General features: G+C 36.2%; 1 protein-coding gene across 4 annotated transcripts; it reads right to left on the reverse strand.

Moving 5' to 3' along the window:
• Window positions 1-800: 800 nt before the first annotated feature.
• Window positions 801-23,632, reverse strand: LOC147851055 (ubiquitin-protein ligase). 4 transcript variants are annotated; one of them, XM_087335587.1, is made up of 19 exons: window positions 23,431-23,632; window positions 23,301-23,351; window positions 22,580-22,700; window positions 22,363-22,474; window positions 21,977-22,026; window positions 21,459-21,547; window positions 18,598-18,781; window positions 15,684-15,720; window positions 15,064-15,233; window positions 13,050-13,572; window positions 12,667-12,909; window positions 11,862-12,007; window positions 11,470-11,781; window positions 10,586-10,829; window positions 10,441-10,496; window positions 4,548-4,610; window positions 2,885-2,929; window positions 1,466-1,537; window positions 801-1,374 (listed from the first exon to the last, which is right to left on the reverse strand). In XM_087335587.1, the coding sequence occupies exons 1-19, from the start codon at window positions 23,628-23,630 to the stop codon at window positions 1,243-1,245; spliced, it is 2,850 nt and encodes a 949-aa protein (XP_087191713.1). In that variant the 5' UTR covers window positions 23,631-23,632; the 3' UTR covers window positions 801-1,242. The 4 variants fall into 4 exon arrangements, with proteins under 4 accessions (XP_087191713.1, XP_087191711.1, XP_087191712.1 ...); XM_087335585.1 differs by having other exon boundaries at window positions 4,530-4,610; XM_087335586.1 differs by having other exon boundaries at window positions 4,530-4,610; window positions 22,580-22,696; window positions 23,297-23,351.
• Window positions 23,633-25,521: the final 1,889 nt, after the last annotated feature.

The following is a 25,521-nucleotide window of genomic DNA, read 5'->3' on the forward strand; positions in this document are numbered from 1 at the left end:
GACCAACATTATTTGTAATAGAATCATTGTCTCAAAGAAGCATTTCATCATAACGTTATGAGGTCTGAAAGCCCATATTGTTAAGTTATTCTCATAGACTCACTCCTTGAAGTTGGCCCACTCAAATTAGCATTCCCGCAATTCCCTCATCAATAACCACACAACCCCCCATAAGTAGTTACCATAAGATATAATATGACCATCAAATATTGAATTGCTTATAAACCATGAAATGGTCCAAAAGAGTCATTTTTATCACGGTGCACACAACGTGTAGTCTTATCATACAAGTATGCAACATTTGTTAGCATTTTCCTTTGTTCTAAAACATTTGTTTCTTTGTGCTTTCATTTTCTCTTTTTATTGTGCCTCGACCTTTCGCTCTACTTGATGCCTTGGATATGTTGACCATGAAAGAGGGTTTCTTATTGTTAAAAGGAGTCTGTCAATGCAAGGGGCTAATCTTGTTTGCATGTCGAAACCGTGAAGATGAACAACTGGCTAGAAAATCAAGGTTGGTGGGGTAGTTTTATGGACTTAAAATTAGCACACGCTAAAGATCCATGCAATACTACACAACCATGAAGATGGATATGTTGGGAATTTCTTATTGTTAAAAGTAGTCTGTCAATGCAAGGGGCTAATCTTGTTTGCATGTCGAAACCATGAAGATGAACAATTGGCTGGAAAATCAAGGTTGGTGGGGTAGTTTTATTGACTTATAAGACATATTTAGCACACGCTAATGATCCATGCAATACTACACAACATGCAAATGCTCGCTTGAATGTTGGATACACTACTTCGAACTAACCTTCTTTACAATTTTACAATTGCATTTCATTTGCTATTTACAATGTAAGATCAGTTATTGTAAATAACATCACCATAAGTCATATATATGACCTAACCATATGTTTACTTGGATAATCATGAAATATGGTGTGAAAGATCAGTCTCATAGTTGGCAGCACCAAATTATGTGATTGCATATTTCTTCGGTGAGTCCACGTCCACTAATTAAATAAAAAATCTCATAATCATGAAGTTCATGGATGCATATCATTTCAGATGAAATGATTGTAAAAAATCATTCATATCATGTAAAAAATTATTCCGTAAAGTTTATATTGACTGATCATACAAAATCATCATTGATATTGTTACAGTTCTAGGACACATCAATCCACTCGAGGACAACTGTATACTTCTGCCCTTGAATGCATTGCATAAAATTGTCCCTCATATCCTTACAGTTCTCTGCCGTATATCATTCCAATCGATGACGACAGTATACTTTAAACCTTGCCAGCATGAATTCTTAGCTCTTTTACATCTAGTAATTTTCAAAATGCTCAGTGATCTTCTATCATCCTATTGAAAGAAACATGTACGAAAAGTTAATGAGACTTCTGCCAATATCCTAGATATTAAAAGCAAATGACCTTTTATAATGTTCACTTACCACTGGAGGAGTATCAAAATCTTGTTCACAGGAATCACACATATCAAGTGACAAGCTTTCCAACAGGGGTAACTGTCAAGCAGAAGAGTGAAGAAATCCCTTAAAAAACTCAAAAGACTGATGGAATCATCAATGTCCAAAAATCCATATCTACTTGGATAGCATGCACATACAGCAAAAATTCAATTATATGTAGTAAAATGATGCACATTTGTAGAGAGCCATGGATGGTGAAAGTAAGCACCTTAGCAACCTTATCATTAGAAACAGAATTAAACATTTCAAAAACACAGAATTGACGTGTAAACTTCGAATCTGGTCAAACGACATTGAACTAAAAGTACTAGAGCACCAATCGAACAATTGTAACAAATCAACAAACTACAACTTATACCAAATCCAGGATGTATAAAGGTACATGGATCTTCTCATATATCTATTTCCTAATTATAGAACAAGTTTCGGCATTTGCAAAACAAATACGGTAGCTTGATCATGGATAACTCTCTTGTCTGCAGAGCAGTCAACATTCAGTATAATAGAATAGGATACAGAGGATTGAAACTTTTTAGTTTACACCAACCATCTTCAGGAAAGTGAACTATCAGGAATAGAGATAAGAAAATTTACGTTTACAATCAGTGTGATATCGAACAAAACATCTAAATCTATTTGCCTCAGATCAGAACTTCTCCCTCTCCTTTTACTTTTTTGCACCATACCTAAGGGTATTTGAGAAACAGCTGACAATTATAAATTCTCTATGGCATTATTATCATCTTTTCCACTTCGATTCTATGCGCCCCCTCGATAGATATCACCTCTCAAGCATATGTTGAGAACATAATATAGAGTAGTCAAGTACCTCTCGTACATGGTAGGAACACACTCAGCATCTTTGCACCCATCTCCATATGCATTATAACCAAATGAATTATAGTGACTTCAGCCTATAACAATTGCATGTGGATATGACACACCGATCCACATCTTCTCAAGGTGACTTCATCTCCCTGTTGAGGTATCCTTCAATGTTGATGCATTGAGACATCCATACGTCATTGATGTTCATTCATAGCTAGATCTAATCTGTTTTATTGCGGATTGATGTTGGTGCCAATAAATGTATTAGCCTTCTTCAAAAAGTATATCCTCCACTTGGAGATAACAAGTATATTTGCTTGATTTATCATTGGATTAATACTCATCCTCGTCTCTTCTTTCACACCTTTTTGTAAAATATAAATCAGTATAATTTTATTCCTTATTCAAAGCCATTTTATAACAATATGGTTCATGTTTTTATATCCATCTAGTTTCCAGGCTCTTCAATCTTATACATACATGTAGCATTCATGTTGATATTTCTATATCAATACATTCAAATTAACAGAGGTAAAAAAACACATAACAAAATACCTCAAAAACAGCACGCTTGACATAGTCTTTCTCCAAGCTACGACCCTGATGCATCAAAAACAATGTCTCACATGGTTAATATTATGAAATAGACAAGTGATATGTAAACCATAACATTACCGTACCAGTTTATGTAATGCAAAATAAACTGTTATTCAAAATCTAACTTTGACCCTCAGAATAACAAAGAGGATATATAAAAACAATAAAAAATCTTACCCGCCACTAAAATGTATCATTATAGGTTTGTATTTGCTTATTGCATTGGTAATGGAAACGGTGGTGTAGTTTATGTTTAAAATAAAATAAAGCATCAAAGTTTTTCTTTGATCTTTACATCCGTCAAAAACATAACTAATTTCATAAGTGTTCATATGCAGATATATACATGCATGTGTATGCACATATTTTCGCATGTCTCAAGTATTGTTTGTCTCCCAATATACCATGATTGTTTGCATTGTTTTGCCTACCATAGCATACTGTAAGATCTCCCACCAATTATCATCATGGAATAACAGGTGAAGTGGCTGTTAACTTACCCATCACCAGGGGACCACACATCACTAGAAAACATGGATGCACTCAACTATAACCAACAAATGTGTCCCTTTTGTGCAGGTAGAAAAGTGGGAATGAAATGACTAAAGGCAAAGAGAGTAGGGATAATTGCATGATGAACCAAAGGAAAAGTACGAAAGGCTAGTATGGAATCATCTCTGGAAAAATGCGGAGTTCATGCAACAGAGACAGATATTTGAAGATTATTTATTTAATATGCAATACCCTTTATTTGAAGAGGGCAATCAGTCGCATTGAATCAGGTGATTACGAGAGATAAAAATTAAGAAAATATAATTAGATGCAATAACTGAACTTCAGAAAACGCGAGGATGCACAAGACTTAACGAGACTTAACCTCAGTTGAAGATGGCAATCAGTCGCATTGGATCAGGTGATTATGAGGGATAAGGAATTAATAAAATAGAATTAGATTCAAAAACTGAACCTCAGAAAACATAAGGATGCACCATACTTCAGAAAATATAGTAGGAAGCAAGTAGTAAAATGGATGTTTCAAACAATGAAGAAAACAGAAAGAAATTACAAAAAATTAAATTGATATTCAATGATAGCCAAAAATAAACATACAGCTTAAATGGTAGCTAGAATAAGAACAATGTTCTTCAAAAGTAATGTAACATAGAACTTTGAACATGGAAGTTCAAAGAACAGCATTAAAAGAGTTACAATACTCGGGCTCTGAAATCTCACTCATGAATAGACTCACTATTAGAAGTATCTGTTGTGCATCTTCTCGAGTGTGGGCAAAAGTGGTTCCAAAGTTACAATTTGATACGTAATAGAATGGGGACAAAATGGTGCAGAGATGGATAATTGTAAGTCATTGCACCAAAATAAAAACGTTACAAATAAATCACTGGTAAAACAAACACATCTGAATTGCTGTTTCAAAGGCCCTTCTTTCCACTGAAACATCATTTCTAGCTAGGGTGGAATTGTGCTTTTGTATGCTACAATATTCACAAGGAAATAACATGGCACATTATTAGAAATCTGAAGTTTTATAGTCAGTAATTTATCTATGCATCAACGAAGTCATACTTGGCAAAGAAAAACTCACATTATGTCGTAATGTTACCTCTCGAAGAGCTCTACAAGAAAACAAACATGATCCCCCTCCAGAATGTAAAGACCCACACTCCTGATAAGCCAAAAGCATTCTCTCTCTCTCTCTTTCTCTCTCTCTCTCTCTTTCTCTCTCTCTCTCTAGAATCAGAATTGAGTATATGGGCAGAGCAAAATGGCTGCCGTTCAATTGGACAAGCAGGCTTTTGGAAGGGGTTCACAACTTTGGATCACATATTCACCCTCCGGGCCCTTATTGAGGAGGCCAGAGCCCACAATAAGAGGATTTATTGCTGCTTTGTGGATTTCCGAAAAGCCTTTGACACTGCCACGTGCTCAGCTTATGCAGCGGCTAGAAGCCCTTAGTGTTCCTATAGATATGCAATGAGGAAGCTATGCACTCTATGAATCTGTGTCAGGAAAAGCACGGTCTTCTAAGGGCTTGTCAAAGGCGGTGGCTAGCACAATTGGCGTGAAGCAAGGATGCCCACTATCCCCCACGCTCTTCAGTCTCTATATAGATGAGGTATCACAGTACATAGAGAGATGTGGGGGTTCCGGAGCACACCTAGCAAGTATAGCTATACAAATTTTACTATATGCTGATGATATTGTGCTGATTTCTGACTTTCCGGAGGGACTACAAAGACATCTAAATGCCTTAAAAACTATTTTGTACGGACAAAGGTTTGTCAATCAACATGAATAAAACTAAAGTGATGGTGTTTAACACCACCCAAGCATGGGTAACAAGATCAGAACCAGAATTCTTCTTGGGGGAGGAAAAGGTGGAATACACACGCTCCTACACATACCTAGGAGTAACATTTACAGGACCTAGGTTCTCCTTACAGGAGGCCGCTTGTGCCCGACTTTCTCGTGCATATGCAGTCCTTGGTGCTCTTGAGAGACAATGTGCACATTTGCAGTTCCAAGAGCCACAGACTAAGCTATGGTTATTTGATATACTTGTCACACCAACTCTTCTCTATGGAGTAGAGACATGGGGACCGAGTCTTAACAAGGCAAATCATTGGAAAGATTTCGAGAGACCTTTAGTGTCAATGATTGCTCGCATGATAAGGAGCAAAGCATCGGTGCCCCACGATATAATCTGGGCAGAGATGGGAGCAGCACCTATAATAACCGAGGCATTGTTCCGATTAGTGACATTTATCCAATGTCTTTGGGAGCTCCCTAAACGAAGGTACCCAAGGTTGGCACTTATGTCATCAAAACAACTAGCTGAAAATGGAGACACTCATTGTTGGTATGCTTAAATGCAACAATGGTTCAAGTCACTTAGAAAACAAGATACCATGGATCAACCCCAAAATACCACTTGCTACAAAGATGGCCCACTATAAGACACACTTCTTACATACATCGGAGGATGGATTTGTCATAGGCCACCTTATATGGACATACATCTATCCTATGCGCTGCGTAGTGTGATAGGGCAGCTGCGAACCTCATCACATCAGCTACAGATTGAGGTGGCCAGATATACACGACTACCTCTAGAAGAGAGAATTTGCCAATTGTGTCATCAAGGAGTGGAATCTGAAGAACACTATGTTTGTCATTGTAGTGTCTTTTATGAAATCAGAGGGAGATACCATTGCCTCTTTAAACAAGGCTTTGGCCCACTATGCAAGGTAATGGAATATGAGGACCAAAGATGCATAGGACTTTTCTTGCTCAAGCTCAAGAGACATCGGGAAAAGTTGTTGAAGAACACAGCCACACAAGCTCATCCACAAAGAACAATCACAACTTTCTTTAGCTCCATCACTCCTAATGCTAGAAGTCAACCCCAGGATACAGAAATGGGATCCAAACCATGATATAACAAAGGGGTTACGATTGATCAGGCAATGGCAATTTGCCGTGCACGTAGGCCCCAGCCCCATGAACCATGAACTCGACACCCTTGTCATCGACAAATAAAAGCCATTATCTCCCGCCATCGTAGGTGCTTCCCTCGCTTCAGAGACATTTCCATTCTGGATCAACCTATGATAGAGATCTTTCGGAGACAAAAGCTACAATATACCTAACTTGAGAATCTCGCATGTGCCAAAAACCAGATTCTCTCGTCTCTTTTCTTTGCATCTTATTTACTTTTATATTTACTGTGTAATATTTACTTTATTTTGATTTATTCTCAAAGACGAGAAAACATTTCAGATGTTAATATATCTTTCTTTCTTTCTCTCTCTCTCTCTCTCTCTCTCTCTCTCTCTCTCTCTCTGACAAAAGTTACAATATATCTATCTTGAGAATCTCCAGATTCCCTCGTCTTTTTATCTTATTTACTTTTATATTTACTGAGTAATTTTTATTTTTATTTTTATTTGTTGTTCTCAAAGACGAGACAACACTCAAGATGTAATCTCTTGATTGGTCTTATAGGCCATTTTGGCCTCCTAAAAGACGTTAATTATACGACCGAAATATGTAGATACATTCTTACCAAATGCACTAAGGGTTGCCATTGGACAACTTAGAGTATCATCTCCCCAAGTTGAGGTTGAGAATGGTCGTGCTAATGGAGTCCCCGTAGAGGAAAGGATATGTAGATTATATCACATAGAAATAGAGGATGAGTATCACTTTACATGCAAGTGTCCAACATCATTTGAGATAAGGGCAAAATACCAAGACATACTAGGACCCTCTCCAAACCATTAGACACCCTAGATATAAAGAAACTAAGTAGATAAATCTTAGAGCTAAAACAACATAGAGAGAATAAGCTACAAAATGCTAACCATAACCTTTCTAATATTCATCAACATGTAACCAATGAAATTTTTCAAGGACAGGAGGGGACGATGAGCATGGACACACCTGCACCACTCGGCCTCTCCTTTGTTGAACCAAAACACAAAAGAACAACCAAATACCCTCAAATGCCGAGCCTCAAAGTCACTTGTGTAAAAGCAATTAAGAAGATACGGGAACATGAATTACACCGCCTAAAAGTTGTCGTCAAGGTACCTTTTACATCAAGACCACAGGCCACACCCACATTGAAACCCTTTGACCTCTCACTCCTTTTTGAAACTAGGCCTATCAAATAGCCATTTCCTTTATAGAATATGTTACACCATAACGCCTTTTGTACAATACTAGAACTCTTTTATCTAAGTTTTTTTTTAATGAGTGGGTACACATCCCATTTTGTTGTGACCAATTGTCTCATGGCAATTTGCCGTGCACGTAGGCCCCGGCCCCATGGACCACAACCTCGACACCCTTGTCATCGACAAATAAAAGCCATTATCTCCCGCCATCGTAGGTGCTTCCCTCCCTTCGGAGACATTTCCATTCTGGATCGACCTATGATAGAGATCTTTCGGAGACAAAAGCTACAATACACCTAACTTGAGAATCTCGCATGGGCCAAAAACCAGATTCTCTCGTCTCTTTTCTTTTCATCTTATTTACTTTTATATTTACTGTGTAATATTTACTTTATTTTGATTTGTTCTCAAAGACGAGAAAACATTTAAGATGTAATCTCTTATTCGGTCTTATAGGCCATTTTGGCCTCTTAAAAGACGTTAATATTTCTTTCTTTCTTTCTTCTTTCTCTCTCTCTCTCTCTCTCTCTCTCTCTCCCTCTCTCTCTCTCTCTCTCTCTCTCTCTACGTTTTCTGCAATGTCTGTCCTCTCCTCTGTGTTTTTTGCAATGTAAATGTCTGTTTGCATTTTCTGCAATGTCTGTCCTCTGTGTTTTCTGCAATGCTTGACCCTGTGCGTTTTCTGCCAAATCTGATTCCCTGTATCTTTTGCCAAATCTATTCCTCTATGCTTTCTGCCCAGTAAAAATTTCTAGAATGTATATTGTTCTTTCTGCCCTCAACATCTCGTATACCTGCTGTCCTAAGACACCATGGAGTCTGAATGGACCGAAAATGAAAAAATGGATCTTAACAGGCATGACGAGGTTCTAGATCCATGGAAGACCTCAAGAAGATATCATAGATGAAAAGGACGGGATGGAAGCACCCCGAATAGCGTTAGAAGGGCGCACAAGGCACCTAAAACGCAGGCCCCAATCCGACATTCCATTTGATGTCGGAAATGGGAAACATGATTTATTACGCCATTTGATTGCGCAAGAGCTCATTCTTATTAGAGAAGATATAGAAATAACACTAAAAGAAGAAATGAAAAAGGAGATAGAGAAACAAAAAACAGAATTGTATGCCTCTCTCAAGGCTGAGTTATTAGAATAGATGCGGAAAGACATAATAAGCCATGCGGAGAAATCGCACTTAGAGCTCAAGGATGACATGACACAATACCTTAAGGATAAAATATCCTCAAGTAAGGTTGAGTTAGGAGCTATAAAAGTGGATTTAGAAAAAGGACAAGACACAGTGGAAAGATGGATCTCTACAATGAAAACCAATGTCACTAAGGAAATGCAAACATAGGCAGACATGGCCAAAGATGTCAAAGCTCAAGCTGGGCACGCCCAAAACGAAATTAAAGCAAATGCTTCTTGGATAGAGGTAGTAAAAAAGCAAAAAGGAACCACTCATACATGTAACACACGAGCTTTCCTCTTGGCTTCTTCTTCTAATGTAGCATTCATCATTGCCATCCTATCCTTGGATGTTTCCTTTTTGCTTTTTCACTACCTCTATCCAAGGAGCATTTGACTTAATCTCGTTTTGGGTGTGCTCAGCTTGAGCTTTGGCATCTTTGGCCATGTCTGCCTATGTTTGCATTTCCACTGTGTCTTGTCCTTTTTCTAAATCCACTTTTATAGCTCCTAACTCAACCTTATTTGAGGATATTTCATCCTTAAGGTATTGCGTCATGTCATCCTTGAGCTCTAAGTGTGATTTCTTCACATGGCTTATTATGTCTTTCTGCATCTCTTCTAATAAGTCAGTCTTGAAAGAGGCATACAACTCTGTTTTCTGTTTCTCTATCTCCTTTTTCATTTCTTCTTTTAGTGCTATTTTTATATCTTTGAGAGAAATGGAATGTCGAATGGGGCTTGCGTTCTAGGTGCCTTATGTGCCCTTCTAACGCTATTTGGGGTGCTTCCATCCCGTCCTTTTCGTCGATAGTATCTTCTTGGGGTCTCCCATGGATCTGAACCCTCGTCGTGTGTTAAGATCCATCTTTTCATTTCTATAAATTTAGACTCCATGGTGTCTTCGGACAGCATGTACAGGGTATGAAATGTTGAGGGCAGAGGGAACAATATAGATTCCAAGAATTTCTACTGGGCAGAAAACACAAAGGAACAAATTTGGTAGAAAATGCAGGGAATCAGATTTGGCAGAAAATGCAAAGGATCAAGCATTGCAGAAAACACAGAGGATAGACATTGCAAAGAACGCAAACAGACATTGACACAGAGGACAAACATTGCAGAAAACGCAGAGACAGAGCCTAAACCCTAAACGCAAAGACAGAGAGAGAGAGAGAGAGAGAGAGAGAGAGAGAGAGAGAGAGGAGTGTATCAAAGGTGACAAGTTCAAGATATGAGTGAAGTAACAAAATTTGAAGATCATTTGAATCATTGGTTTCTAGGACATGAAAGTAAAAGAGCATGGAAAATGTTTAATGAGACAACTGACCTCACCTCAAGTGACCGTTGCATATTCATGCCACACAACTGACCTCACCTCAAGTGTGGCATGAATATGTGTATCCATATAAGGCGTTATAATAATTCATCCAACAATGTATACAAGAACAGAAGTAACAAAAATGTAAATTATAAATATACCAAACTTCATCAATTCTAACAATATTCCAGCACAAGCTGTTACAGTGTTTTGATGTCATAGATTAGAAAATGTTATAGGAGACTACGGCATGAAACATGAACAATACCATAAGTTATGAAGTTTTTCGATGTATGGCAGACTCACCTCTAGTCTCAATGAGACAATTCCTGGCCACACCTGCACTATTGTTTGAAAGGATCCTGTTTGTGAATCATCATATCAGGATATTCTATCAATGTTATCAAAACTGCATAGAACCAGACCCAAACATATTGATAAACAAGCTTACTTGATGTGAGGAGACGGCATCCTATGAGTGAAATCTGTGTCAAACCCTTGCAGTTTTCTGCAAGTAGGCTTATACTAGCATCGGTCATCCATGCAACACCTCTCTCAAAGCTCAGGCATGTCAAATTACTAGAAATGACATGAAAAATGCTGGAAGGGATATCCCCTAAGCAGTAATCCAGTCCGAGTACGCGCAATTTTGGCATGTACTTTAGCAAGTTTAAAATATTTTCATCAGAAATGGCCTGCCAGTAAGATGCAATAGATCAAAAGATTATTAAAACTCAAACATACAGTACATCATGCTAGCCACTCAGAAATTTGAGTCTGGCAGCATAATTCATGGCAGTTCAACATTGGTAAATGCTCCAATGACTAGCCTCTGATTAGAAAAAGAAATCTAACAGCAAACCAAGTATCTAATGTGTTTCCAAAATATCAAATGATTATCAAGTCTAAACCATGAGAACATCAGCCTAGCCCCTGAGGAATTTTGAGACAGAATGTATTGTTGTCCAGGAAATGCAGACTCGCAGCATAATTCATGGCAATGCAATGGTCAGTATGCTACAGTGATGGTCTCTAATTCGAAAAAAAAAATCTATCGGTAAACCAAGTATCTAATGTGTTCCAAAATATTTCTCTTATGTTGCCGTCAAAAGCCATATACATATAAGCTAACAGAAACATTTAATTAACAAATTTTCCATTCAAATTCATGCATTCCATGGGTCATCAGAAGCCATTTTAGAGGAAGTTTGCAGCCTTGACCAGTTGAACTTTTTTTCACGTACAAGGAGTTTAAACAGAATTCAAAAGAGGTAAAGAAGATCATGGCAAAAGAAATAGAGAAGAAATCTTCAAAAACATAATTCGATGTCTAACCTGAAATTTGAGAGAGATTTTTTCAAGTGATGGGCAGATTTCATGTAGTGTGCTTAGCGTTGACTCTGATAAGATCCCACCAACACCTATGGTCAAACTTTGCAAAGAATAAAGAAGTGGCTTCCATGCCTTCAGTGTTAAGTCAGAGAATCCCCAACCAACAGCTAAATCCCTCAAACATAACCCTTTGGCATCAGTGAACTGTCCATCAATTTCTCCGATGAAGCAAAAATTAGCTTGTTTGCATCCCCTGCTATTTAAGACCTTCAGATTTGGATTCTGATGGAGGATATGACCCAACCCATTCGACACCTGAATATTTCTTTGATGAAGGGATGCAATGTTGAGTCTATGAATAGTTTCACTAGAGAACATGAATTCAAAATTTATACCTTTGTCTCTTGAAGATTCAATGCTTGTAAGCCTGACCCTCTGAAACTGTGGACAGTTTTATCACCTACGCTAGTAAATCCTAAGTTTAAATTTCTTAACAAGGAAGCCTGTTCCACGAGTTTTGCAATTGAATTCTCTTCAAGACCTATTGCCAAAGAACCAAGATTTCAAATTATTTTCTTGCTATATTCAGTGCTCAACACATGTCTCTAACAATTTGCATTGATGCTTACACAGATTAATGAATACCGAAGTGGCTTTCCCACAAATCTTCTTCAACGAAAAGAAGACTCTATTCTTAAACTTCAATGGAAATTAAAGACCTCTTCTATAAGTTTACAAATAAAGTGTGGAAACAAAGTACGTTCTGTGACATAATGACACTCAAAATGTTACAGTTATCAGAGTAAAGAGGAGAAAGACATGCACGAACTATAGCATAAGGTAAGATCTGATGTTGCTAGACAAAAACAAGCAAGTACGCTTCTTTCTTGAACCTGATATTTTTCAGAGAAATAAAAGAACTATCTATAAGCTTGACGGAGTATCAAGATGCATGTCATTCAGAACAACCCCCAAGGATCCTTACAGTCAATGGAAAGTATATGAGTGTTATATGAGATTTATGTATATTAAAATCTACACCTACATGAAAAGCTTTACATGATAGATTCTTGGCTCAAAAGAAAACTCTGACATCACATTTTTGTATGAGATAACTTTTGCAATTTAGAATTATACAAAGAAATAAAAATGGAGTTGAATGGAACTAAAAAGGAAGAGAATGTTTTTTGCAACACTTACCCCAACATCCCTCTAGATTAAGATCTGTGAGCATGCAGCAGCTGTTCAGATGATGCATCTGCTTCTGGATAAGTGAAACACAAGATAATACTCCGAAGGCAGTATATGCAGCTCCCAATGCAATTAAACCATCATAATTAGACAAAAAATTAGATAATCCTTTATCTGTTAGTTGACAGCAACCTCCAAGATTTACAGAGGAAATGTTTGGACAGCATTTTGCAATGCGCTTCAGATCTCCATCTACATAAACAAATTAATGATTTCAAATATCATAATCATCATGCACATGACTATAACATAATGTACAGCATGCTTATATTTAAGCAAAGGACTTGCCCAATGTATTGCATCTTACAGGTAATGAGTGGAGCAATACTTACCGACTAAACTATTTCGACCATGTAGTGAAAGTGTTGTGAGAAATTTTAATAAGCCATCGTACCATCTATATCTGGGATATAAATATTGCACTTCAGAGCCACCAAAAGGTTTGATTGGAGGATTTGCAAAGTATAGAGACAGATCTAATGTTTCAAGGTTTTTACAACCAAGAGAGATCTGAGGAAGGATATTAATTCTTAGCTGAGGACAGTGAGAGGCATTTAAGAGCTTCAAGTTTGGGCAAACCAGGCACAACCACATGACAAGTCTTTCTTGGTCTAATCTCCAGCATCTCTCCAAGTTCAGTTCAGTAAGGTTTCTTAATGAGAGATCCTCTGACCAATCTTTGTCAAAATACTTCAATGAGCTCAGAAACACCTCATCGGAGAAGGCTTTCTGAATACCTGATTGGATTTTCAGAAAAGATTGTGAATCATTGACACATCTTTGCTTAATAATTCGCAAGACTGCATGGAAAAGCACTGCAGTAGTGATCTGCTGACATCCTGCAAGATCGATTCTCTGCAAAAGTAATGCTTTAATAAAATCATTGATTGTGTATATGCTTTTTTAAGATTCAAAATAGTTAAATTTCAAACTACCTCAGTTCCAAAAAGAGAGGTAACCAGCGAGTTATTAACATGGGTGGGCATTGGCTATATGCTAAACTTGCTTTTGCTGCTCTTTTCAGTAAGAGTGGCTTCAAACCCAAAAAATTAATGGATGCTTGCTCAAACACGAGATGTGTTCCAAATACTAGTATCATGTCATGGTTGACATAGAGTATGAAAATGGCGATATTAATCGGTCCTTGCTAAGAAAAGAGAAGCCAAAGGTACTAAAAAAAGAAACTTGACAAGGGATCCTATGTTTGTGGGGATCCAAAGCAAAATTTGAATAATTCTAGGGTTTTCCCTTAACTTTTGCAGTTCTATAATGTAGTCATAATTATTTTTGTTTGTTAATTTTAAACTAGCCTTAAGCCTCATAGGCCAGTTTGGCCTCTTAAAAAACATTAATATTTTTATTTTCTTTCTGTTACTCTGGAATATCTGTTTTTTTGGACAGAGATTACATTAACTGTAAATCAGAATGCCATGTGGCCTAATTCTGAAGGATGTACCAAATAAAACAATTATGTAAGTAGCCAAAGATGACAAGGTACCTGAGTTTGCACACATACATGTGGTGGCATGTAATGCCACACAATGTGCCCATGAAGGAACAGGCCTGAATATCCCTATGTTATGCAATCCTAGCTGCTAACAAAATCTTGATACTATCTGATATAACCTTGAAGACTCCCGCACATGAAGCCAGTTCTTATATTCTAGAAGTGCATGTCTCAAATGTTCCTATGTCATCGTCCTTATATTAGTGCACAGTGATAATGACAATAATCAGGAGTTATTCTACTGAAGATCAAACTCCTGTATCATGACGTCCTCCAAAAGGCTTCTGCCAATGGTAACCATCATATGCTGAGTGAACTTGGGAGTTTGCAGACATAACAAGAACCTAACATTTGATCATAGGCTTCCTTAGAAAGTATAAGAAAACTCTGACCATATCTCATATCCTGGTTTCTCCAATGTCTTGCTTCATGTGACATACCACACCTTTGTGCATTTAAGAAATAGCATTAAATTTCCTTTGTGCATTTCTGATTTTTCACAATATCACTCAGAATATTCCAATACCCTGAGTAACAAAATTCTAAAGTATAGTTCTTAGATGTGACGATCAGATTTTCTTTAGTACATTTCAGGACTACTTGTATGTAAATTTGAGTATGTCCAAAAGCCACATTTGAAATGTACAACTTAGTTTTGTCATCAGTCTAGAATATTTTCAAACTCATCAAATGCAACCAATTATTATCACAAACATGTTTCTTTCTGTTTCATGTTCCATTCAAATTTATAAACTTCAAAAAATGATTTTGCCTTCTAAAAATGTGCCTACTCATGAACTCCAGATTTTTTAATATAGAACTCTAAAATGGAAACTCACCACAGAGTGTTCTGTCATTCGCAATGAAAACTGTTTATTTTCAGCAGTTTCTAGGCATGTAATTTCTTTGTTTGCTGCTTCTTCCATCAGCAGTGCCAGTTTATCATATCCATTAGCTATTGATACTTGAGGGAGAAGTAAATTTACTGACAAACCTTGATACAAATGACCTGTTTAATTTTACAAGAAATGACCACATATTTAATACATATGCTATATTTAATTGCATAGAGTATGTTGAATGCACATCTACATGCTCCCAAACACCTTTTCATGATGGTACGTGTTCAAAGTAGCATGTATGTATAAATAGAGTGAATGCATGTGCTAAAGACATCAGAATTATTCACATCTAGCATTTTCGTGACTTCTTTAAGCATGAACTAAGGCATATGAACTTGATGTAAAACGTGCACACACTTATTTTATGTAAATATTTCAGCATTTCCATGCAGTCAAAGTATCACACTTGCATGTGCAAAATCAGTCCTCTTCATTCTTATGAGGTAGTTGTATTCCCACTTCCCAACTTGTATGCTTGAGTGTATATATGTGTGTTATAAATTTTGTGTGTTCTTCGAGCATGTTTATGCATACAGAATGTGGACACAGAAATTTACCTAAGGAGAAATCTAAAGGTAGCAAGAGAACTCTTATCTGTGCAAAATGATGGGAAAAGAATTAGAAAAAAGAACTCAACGCAATAAGTTTCAGATTAGAATCAAACATTCATAACGATCAAGAAGCATAGATGGGGGAAATCAATCAATCAGATGTAGAAGAGAGTCTAATATAAAATATAAGAACTGGAAATCTAGGAGCTGCAAACTTCATCACGTCAGTTAGAGATTGAGGCAGGTAGATATGCACAAATACCTCTAGAAGACAGAATTTTCCACTTGTGTCATCAAGGAGTGGAATCTAAAGAACACTATGTTTGTCATTGTAGTGTTTTTTATGAAATAAGAGGAAGATACCATTGCTCTTTAAACAAGGCTTTGGCCCACTACGCAAGGTAATGAAATATGAGTACCATCAATGCTTGGGACTTTTCTTGGTAGAACTCAAGAGACACGTGCAAAAGTTAATGAAGGACAATTGTACAACCACCAAGGTTGTTAGGTACGTTAGGTACGGTATGGATACCATACGTATTTAACGTATTAATACATGTATAGTACCTCCCAATTTAAAAATACGTTAAATACGTTTTCTTAATATATTAAATACTTATAAAATACTTATTTTACGTATAGTACGTTAAATACTTCTAGAATTTGAAAATTATTTACCTTTTTAAAAAATATCTATAATATTGTAAAAAACATCTATGTTTACACAATTTTGTGATGTACAATATAGTTCTACATCCTAAAATGCATATAAGACATTTGAACATTTCACGTCCTAAAATACTTGTAGTAATATGGATGTCGACATTCCCTTATTCTATAAATCAGTGTAAGTGTGTATCACGATGTTCTACTTCAAATTGTAATTATTTACAATTATGCCTTCATAGATTGAGGAATCTTCTACGATTATCACACTCATGATAGGTTTCTCTTTTCTTCGTTTTCTTCTTCTTCTTCTTCTATCTACTGCGATTATCACACTCAGGATAGGTTTATGTCTTCTTTTCTCTCTTCTTCTTCTTCTTCTTCATCGTCGTCTCTTCTATTCTTCTTTCTTCCTTCCTTTGGCTTCTTTTTCACTAAAATCTTTCTTTTCTTTTTCTTTTTGTTAGGGTTTTACTTACATTTTCTTTATAAATACGTATTATTCCAATTTTTTTATGAATACGTTAAATACCGTATTGGACAAATGTACATGATATTTGACTAAACAACATTGAGGTATAGTACGTACTATACAAATGATGAGGTACTATACGTATTTAAACGTAAAATATGGGTACGTAAACAACCATGACAGCCACACAAGTTCATTAACAAAGAATAATCACTACTTTGTTTAGCCCCATTACTCCTACTCATGATACAAGTCAAGCAAGGGCTACACAAATGGGCTCCCCACGAGGACATAACGAAGGAGTTACAATAGATCGAGAAATAACAATTTTCTGTGCATAGGCCCCCACTCCATGGGCCACAATCTGACTATCCTAGTCATCGATAAGTGAAGGATATTATCTCTTGCAATTGCAGTTGCTTCCCTTGCTTCTTTTGGATCGACCTATGCTAGAGGATTTTCGAAGACAAAAATTACAATATATCTGATTTGAGAGTCATACGTGTACCTATAACAAGATTTTTTAGTTTCTTTTTATCTTATTTACCTTTTTTACTTAGTAACATCTACTTATTTTCATTTGTTGACCCCAAAGATGAGATACCATTTAAGATGTAATCACTTGTTTGGTTAATGGCCATTTTCGCCTCTTAAAAGACACTAATATATATTTCTTTCATTCTTTCTTTCTAAACCTCCCCATTTATTTTTCTTATTAAGACTTGCCCCTAGTTTCTATTCTCGCGAGATGAGTTGGTGTCACAAGTGTATCAAATAGCCATAATTTAGTTCGTAGCTCTAGGAATTGCAAATGTGCACATTGTCTTTCACATCCATGAGAAAGTCAAGCAAAAGCAACCTCCCGTGGGGAGAGTTGATCCCTCTATGCAATGTGATAGCTCATCTATATAGAGACCGAAGAACAGAATAGAATAGAATAGATGTTTTATTGTTCATGTGGAGGCCAATTTTGACCTATGGAACCAAATCAACGCATCATCTTGTATGTGACTCCTTCCTAAGGAGGGCTACTGCTCGGCAATAGTAACTTGAAAATAATGCATGCACATATATGTTCACCCTTCTTGGTAGACATTTAAGAAGGACGCTTGCATTATCATGACCATCTAATAAGTCATCATATTTCTCATAAATTACCTTATACGCAAAACATGGGATAAGTGATATTCATACCCCAATAGGTTTTCATTGCATATCTTCATATTTGGGTGATGATTCCATAATGCTACCTTGACACCTAACTTGTGTGAGCAAGTTTAAAGATGTGTTAAGGCTCTCCGAGAGCCAAGTCTCATTGGGGTAACGAAATGTAATTGGATACTTTCTAGCATTTTACTTTCATTGGGGCCAGCTCTAGTGGGTTAATATTTGTAATATAATGTTCCTATTTTGACTTTTTAGCATCTTGTCACTTCATCCTTAGTGCCTCTAGTAATTTTTCCTCAATGATCACATACTTCATAACATCACTTGAAAGTTCCAATAGATATTTTACTCCCCATCTCCATTGTTCGTCAACTTGTGCTTCTTTCTTCTTTATTGCTTTTGGTTCTTTTAAGCTTGGCATATTGTATGTTTGTGATAATCAGGTGTTCAGAGATTGGCATAATACGAGAAAAGATCAAAATAACAGAACTACAATCATGCACCATCATTACTTAGTACTTCAAAAACACCAACCTTTTGGAACAATACACAAAAGACCAAGCTGACAGAATCTACATTCATGGATTCATTAATTAGTACATCAAAAACACCAACCTTCTGAAAAAATCTTGGAGTAATTGAGTGTAATGAAGAGACATTCTTCTCTTGCAAATCTTTGTGTTGTCCCTCATACATTGTCCAACATAAGCCCGAAAATATTGTCTTCTCTGAAAGATAGCCACTAGAATTATGCTGGTAGAAAAGCCAGTTCAATATGATTTCACATAGAGCTTTTTCACTGCAAAGAATGAAATATATCTTAACGTCTTTTAAGAGGCTAAAATGGCCTATAAGACCAAACAACAGATTAAATCTCATAATATTGTCTCATCTTTGAGAAAGAATAAACCAAATTCCACAAAAATATTAGCCCGATGAACAGTAGCGTAGAAACTTACTTCATAATAAATAATACTTTGCCCACTCACACCAAACACTGAAGAGCAATAACGGATGAAGTGATAAGAAAGAAACTCTCGTCCAAGAATGCACATTCATATTACAATATTGAGTTTAAACTAACTGAATGCCCTTTACTACCAGTTGAAGGTCATCCCTGAATTTCCTCATACTAATGGTTTGAAACCTCAACAACAAATCCCAATACGTCAAGGGCTATGAATTTTAAGCATAGCTTAAAACCTAATGCTGATGCACATGTTAGAGAATAACAGATCCAGTGCTTTACCAAAGAAACATCCACTTGTCACAAAAAAACAAAGAGAGGAAGATATATTAACACTATTAGAGGCCAAAATCATTCTATGACAAATCATGATAACAAATATGGGTGGATTCAAAAATATAAAAACTCTACGTTTCTTAGAGCTCCATGATCGTGAACTTTACGCATGTGGTGGAATGATTTGGAGATGATTTACAAGTGTCAAGCATACAAATAATATATATGAGAGTGTTGGTAACTGGACTCGTATTGTAGGTAGGTTGGTGCAGTGAAATAAAGCTATGATGAATTTGAACAAGTGCATTTGGGTTTCCTCGTGCAGATTGGACATGGTGATCAATGATCTCATGACAGTATGGCCCATGTGCCGTATATCCTAATACTCATGGTCTCCATCATTTCAGCATTCCTCTACACGCTCTATGGTGACTCCTCTGCACATTGTTAGTGGAGATAAGGAGCTATGGAACGAATTATGATGTGTGATTGTTGTTGCATCCTTCATGCTAATATAAGTTGATTCCCTATGCTTTTGAAACAAGATTTGGCAAAATTGCCGTGGGCCAGCCTTCTCCAACATTGTTGAATGGTGGAGTTTGCATAGAGGGTGGCATACTTCTCTCTAATGTGGTTAAAAGATGAGTTCCTACACACAAAATGTTCCTCGCTTTCAACCTCTGCTTCACACAATTTGCAAAATGTTTCAATTCTAGGCTCACGTCTTTGAGAGATAGTGCAATGAATAAAACTCTTATCTTTAAGAGCTTGATTCAGATCCACATGTATCTAGCCTGTACATCTCATTCTGTTAACCTTGACTAGATGTAAGGATTGTCAAAAGAGAATTGTGATACTGCCCAATCCTTGTCAAGCATAGACCTTTATCTAGGATCTAGTGTGTCTCTGTAATGACGCGAATGTCTCACATGACCTCTTCCAATCTTCCAAAGTATGTCCAGAGTGCTTCATTGCACTTCCAAACTGGCCATTCATAATGATGCAACAATCTCACTCAGATAGTCTTCTTGCATTTCTTGCATGCTTGCATGATCCCTGGCATATATTGTTTTCCATGGCCAATTTGCATATTTGTTATTCATCATCAAGGAAGATAGGGGGGGCCATCCAACCCCATTAGTATGACTACCTTTTTGAATAAGGAGACGCTTTCTGATTCATCCAGATATTGTTATGAGTGCTTGAGCTTTAGTGGTGTTATCACCCCACTCTCCAAGATGTGGTTACTGGGGTTGCTTCTTCCTTAATGTACCTGAGGTTGGTACACAGTGTCCTTCCTTCTTAGTCGATGGTGTCGTTTGGTGATTGCCAAATGCCCGTGACTCACACATGAGTTGTCTCACAAGTATGCTTCTTTGTCATGAACTTGTTTCTTAGCCACCTCTACCCATCCTTACTCGTTGCCTCAATTTCCATTTTTATTCCTTTAACTACTTTAGCCCAACCTTTCTTTTGTTCAAATTTAATGTCGTCTAAGTTGTTTACTTCAACTTCTTTGGTTAAGGCGAATTCTACCTTTATCTCCTCTTTAACAACTTCCACCCACCCTTTTCTAAATTCGACTTTGCGTTCTCTAGTTTAGGGTTAATTTCACCCTCTTCATTCTTTGCAATCTTCGCCTACATTGCTCCATATTCAATTCCAAGGTATTTGCTGTCTTCTTCAAGAACAAAGATTCATGCATTTCCTGCATTGATTGTGTCTGAGTTCTTATTTGAATATATCAAATCACACAATGTTTTCTTAAGGTTCATTAAAGGTCCATCCATCGTCTCGATGCTTAATATGGGTTGGGTGGTGTTTGTTGAAGGTAGGGTGAGTGGTTGTATAAAGGGAGAGAAATATGGTTACTCATACATAGGTGAAAGACGGGAAAAGGAACCCAAAAATGCAACCATAAAAAACCTAAAATGCAAGAAAAAGACGTATTCAATACCAAACAAGAAAGAAACCCTAGAAACAGAATGTAACAAAACTCTAAACCATGGAAAGAAACGCTAACAAGCTAAAATCTTAAAATGCAACAAACACCCTAAAACGTACCAAGAAACCCTAAAATGAGAGAGAGTTGTAGATTGAATACAATAGCAATAGGCATGCATAATGCACAAGTGACATCATGGATAACGAAAACTAATTTTACTCCATGCTTAACAACTTTCAACAACTTATTTAAAACATTGGAAGACACAAAATCATTCACAAAACTAACCTCATAACAGTCAATTGGTTATGGTTTAAGCACGCATCCACTAATACAGGTGACAGATCCTGAAGATAAATTCCACTTGCCACAGCTTCCTGTTATGAAAGGTTGTATAAATTAATCAAGAAAAAAATTAATTGAAGTACTTTCAAGCATCACGTGGAGCAGTTAATGCAGCTTTTATGCTGCCAAAATGGCATGATAAGGAATGATCTTAGACATTCATATTACTAACGAATGATCTTAGACATTCATATTCCTAGATAACGGCAAAAATGGCACGTAATGATAACGCAACATTCATATTCCTAGACAGGAATTGAACAAGTTCCCCTATGACTGACCATATTAGTTACCATTTTTAATAGTTGTTAGAACATCAGAAATATTACAAAATCTGCATTAACGACCTTATAACTCATGCCCATATGGAAACAAAATGCTGAAGAGATAAAGACAGATAAACAGAAATACACTTGTAAGGAAGAAAGATAAGCTACTTTGTGAAGAAATGTTTGTCTTACAAAGTTGATGGCAATAGATTCTACACAAATATCAGCAACCGAATGTTGTCCTGAATTAAAAGTCTTTCAAAAATAAATATCTGTAGCAGTGAAGAAATTATTATAAGACAACAAGAAATTACACGTTCTTTTTGTAATGTAATGCTACAATCAACATTGATTAAACATAGCACATCAAGGAATTATATTTTCTTTTCATAATCCAATATTACAAATCAACACAGTATTCAATCAATCATAAAATTTCTAGAAACCAGAAAGGAACTAAAAAGCAAAGTTTATTTTCCTTTCTGATTCAAAAAATGAAGACACCTAACATGGATTTCAGAAAATGTTTTTTTATTTAGAACAATGTAATTTTTATGATGCCGACTTATGAGATTTACCCATTCCATTAGCAAGATTCCAAATTTTTGGAGCCCACTTCAATAAATCTTTTCTTTTGATTGCCTCTCCTACAACAGGAATTGCTGATTCCACTCCAAAAAATAATATTGCCTTCCAAAAATAAACAGAATCAGAGTCAAATATGAGAATTGAAAATATGCATAAATGCAACACAACAAAGATTGACGAGAGTGAAGTTAATGGTTCTACTGTAACCTCGAGAACGTGTTCCATCAGCAACAAAGAGATATGCATTTCTTCTAAGCATATACATTGCAGAAGACAGCAAAATGTCGCTATTTCCCATATTACATGAACCTGAACAGCTGAAGACTCTCTACACCAAATAGAAACTAGTTCAATAACAAGGATCGGAATCTTCGAACCTGAAGATATTAAATATAGCAAAAAAAGGCATACTTAAAACTACATGATTATACTAGAAACAGTGGAAATGGCCCAAATTATTGTGGCACACATATCAACAAACAAGATTATCTCAAGAACCTCCAAACCAAAAGCATCACTGCATAATCCTTGCCTAATAAAAACTAGAAAAGGTACATATATTTGAATGCATGATCATCTCTCACAGTTCTAGCACAGATAACATGTGATTAGCAAACATTTCAAGAGACATCGATACTCTGCGTAGAAAGCGCGATGTAAATCATATCAAGAATATGAAAGTCCAGACTCATTGAATTACATTAACCACAACTAGGAATGAATAGAAAGCTATGAACGGTTATGTCAATAGTATAAAAACTATATAGATGTTGAAGAAATTGATGTGCATCTTCATTAAACGACCAAACACACCTAATATCGTAATCAAGAGCGTTAACTTTATGCATTTTATACGTTACCCTTTATTTTCAGTACTCAAAATGACTCATTATTTCTTCCTCAGGTTTATAAGTAAAAGAAGACTTGCCTGAAATCACCACCGAGGAGAGACCGAAAGAAACTAGATTTCCGCATCAAGCTGCAGAAAGGAAAAAGCAAATCAGGAAACTTAAAAAAGAGGAGAAGAAGTTGAAAGACAGGTATCGGTGCAGCTGTACATCTGACTTGAAAGGAGGAAACTGAGAGACGTGAAGTTCTCCTGATCAGAGATGCATTCCTCGATCAAAGAAGCCCAACCATGGCCATCAAGAGATGCAGCGTCGATTAAACGCCCTGTCAAGAAATCCCCACCTTCTTGTTGTGAAACATGGAGAGTAATGACGTCGCTCTCAGCCGCCATGGCTCCTCCTCGCATCATCATCAGCACAACACTCACGTAGACCCTGGATTAACTTTTTATTTATTTATTTATTTCTTTCTTTCTTTCTTTCTTTATTTATTTATTTATTTATTTATTTATTTATTTATTTATTTATTTATTTATTTATTTATTTGTTTGTTTGTTTGTTTGTTTGTTTGTTTGTTTGTTTGTTTGTTTGTTTGTTTGTTTATTTATTTATTTATTTATTTACATATTTATTTATTTATTTACTTATTTATTTATTTACTTTTTATTATCTATTGTCCATTCTTTTTTCTTTTTTCTTTTTTCTTTTTTCTTTTTTCTTTTTTCTTTTTTCTTTTTTCTTTTTTCTTTTTTCTTTTTCCTTTTTCCTTTTTCCTTTTTCCTTTTTCCTTTTTCCTTTTGCCTTTTTCCTTTTGATTGAGATATAACCAGAACCTAGAATGCCTACTTTGCTTGGTTGTCCTTGAACTAATTGAGATTGTTAGCAAGGTTAACATGACACAATGTGCTTATTATTTATGATGAATAGGTTGATTACATGTATTTCTTAATTATTTGCTTAATCTTAAATTATCATCTAATAATGTTGAGACCAAGCGTATATATTATGTAGGTAACCTATTATTCTTAAGATCGCAAAGTATAAGCTTTATCACAACACAACTACTTTAAATTTTATCTACAAGCAATAAGTATCGTTCAATTGAATTGGTGGGAACCACTTGAGCGATATATATGATGTAGTAAGGCATGATCCCACACTGTGCTTTAGCATCTAACGTCTTGTTGTTTTCTTATTGGAATATGATCTTACAAATTTGGAGATTGAAATAAGAGCGTCTTTTTAGGCTTGGGCCATAAAGAAGCACCTAGGGGTGCTTGTAGATGTGAGTTTGAAACAGACATAAGAACTCACTGCTTCAACTTGCACCCTTGTTTCAGGGTGAAGACAACTTGTCATCGATTTGTTGTGGATGTGTGGAAAACCTTGTATGATGGAGAGTGCAACCTTGTTTTCATTGTTGATTGTCATGTTAGTATTGTTATTGTAAACATGGATATATTTCAAGAACTATGTCGATTGATACTCAAGGAAGATCTTTACACGACTCCACAAAACATATCATAAAGAAGAGTATTTCAATCTAGAGTAGCTTGCAATAAACATGTAATATTGAGGCATCACATACATATATAGATAGTCTCCTTGAAGTTCCAACGATGATTGATTGTTGTCTCCTCTTAATCTTCAATCCTTGTGACTGGCCCCTCTAGTTTGTTTGCCTGCATGCCTACATTGGTCCTAGCTACAATACATTTCTCTTGCAAGCACATCCAAATGGCATTCCACATTTAGCCGGTAAACGAGTCTACATACAATCCACCACCTACAACTACCACAAAAAGTAATAATATTTCTGATAATTCAACAAATTACTACAAACCGAAACAAATGATGCAAAAATGGAGATGCATGACGAAAAGGACACAAATATGAATGGTTTATACTTGTTTGTTCTACAGTGATAACCTTACAACACATGTGCAAGAGTAGAAAGAAACTACAAAGTCATTGTAGTCAATAGCAAAAGGAGTATACCATGCTAACCTTCCTTGGTTGACACATCTTATCAAGTTAGACACCAAAGGGCGCATTAGACTACCCATGGGTATGAAAGCCTTCACAACCTAAGCACAATAACGCAATTAACACAAGCATTCTATACCAACTAAGTGAATGATCATCATCTAGGCTTCCCCAACCTTATCTTAGAGTGTTTTGGGTCCCATATTTTATGGGCTTGGGAAGTGAAATATCATTTAGTATTGCTTGATCAAAATGTCTCCATCATGGACATTAACGAGACTCCACACCATTTGAAACGCTCACAAGTGAACAGAA

This window comes from Azolla caroliniana, unplaced genomic scaffold (genome assembly GCF_043228905.1).
Source record: "Azolla caroliniana isolate FFs.n. ecotype wild unplaced genomic scaffold, voAzoCaro1.0.p SCAF_20, whole genome shotgun sequence".
Lineage (NCBI taxonomy): Eukaryota > Viridiplantae > Streptophyta > Polypodiopsida > Salviniales > Salviniaceae > Azolla > Azolla caroliniana.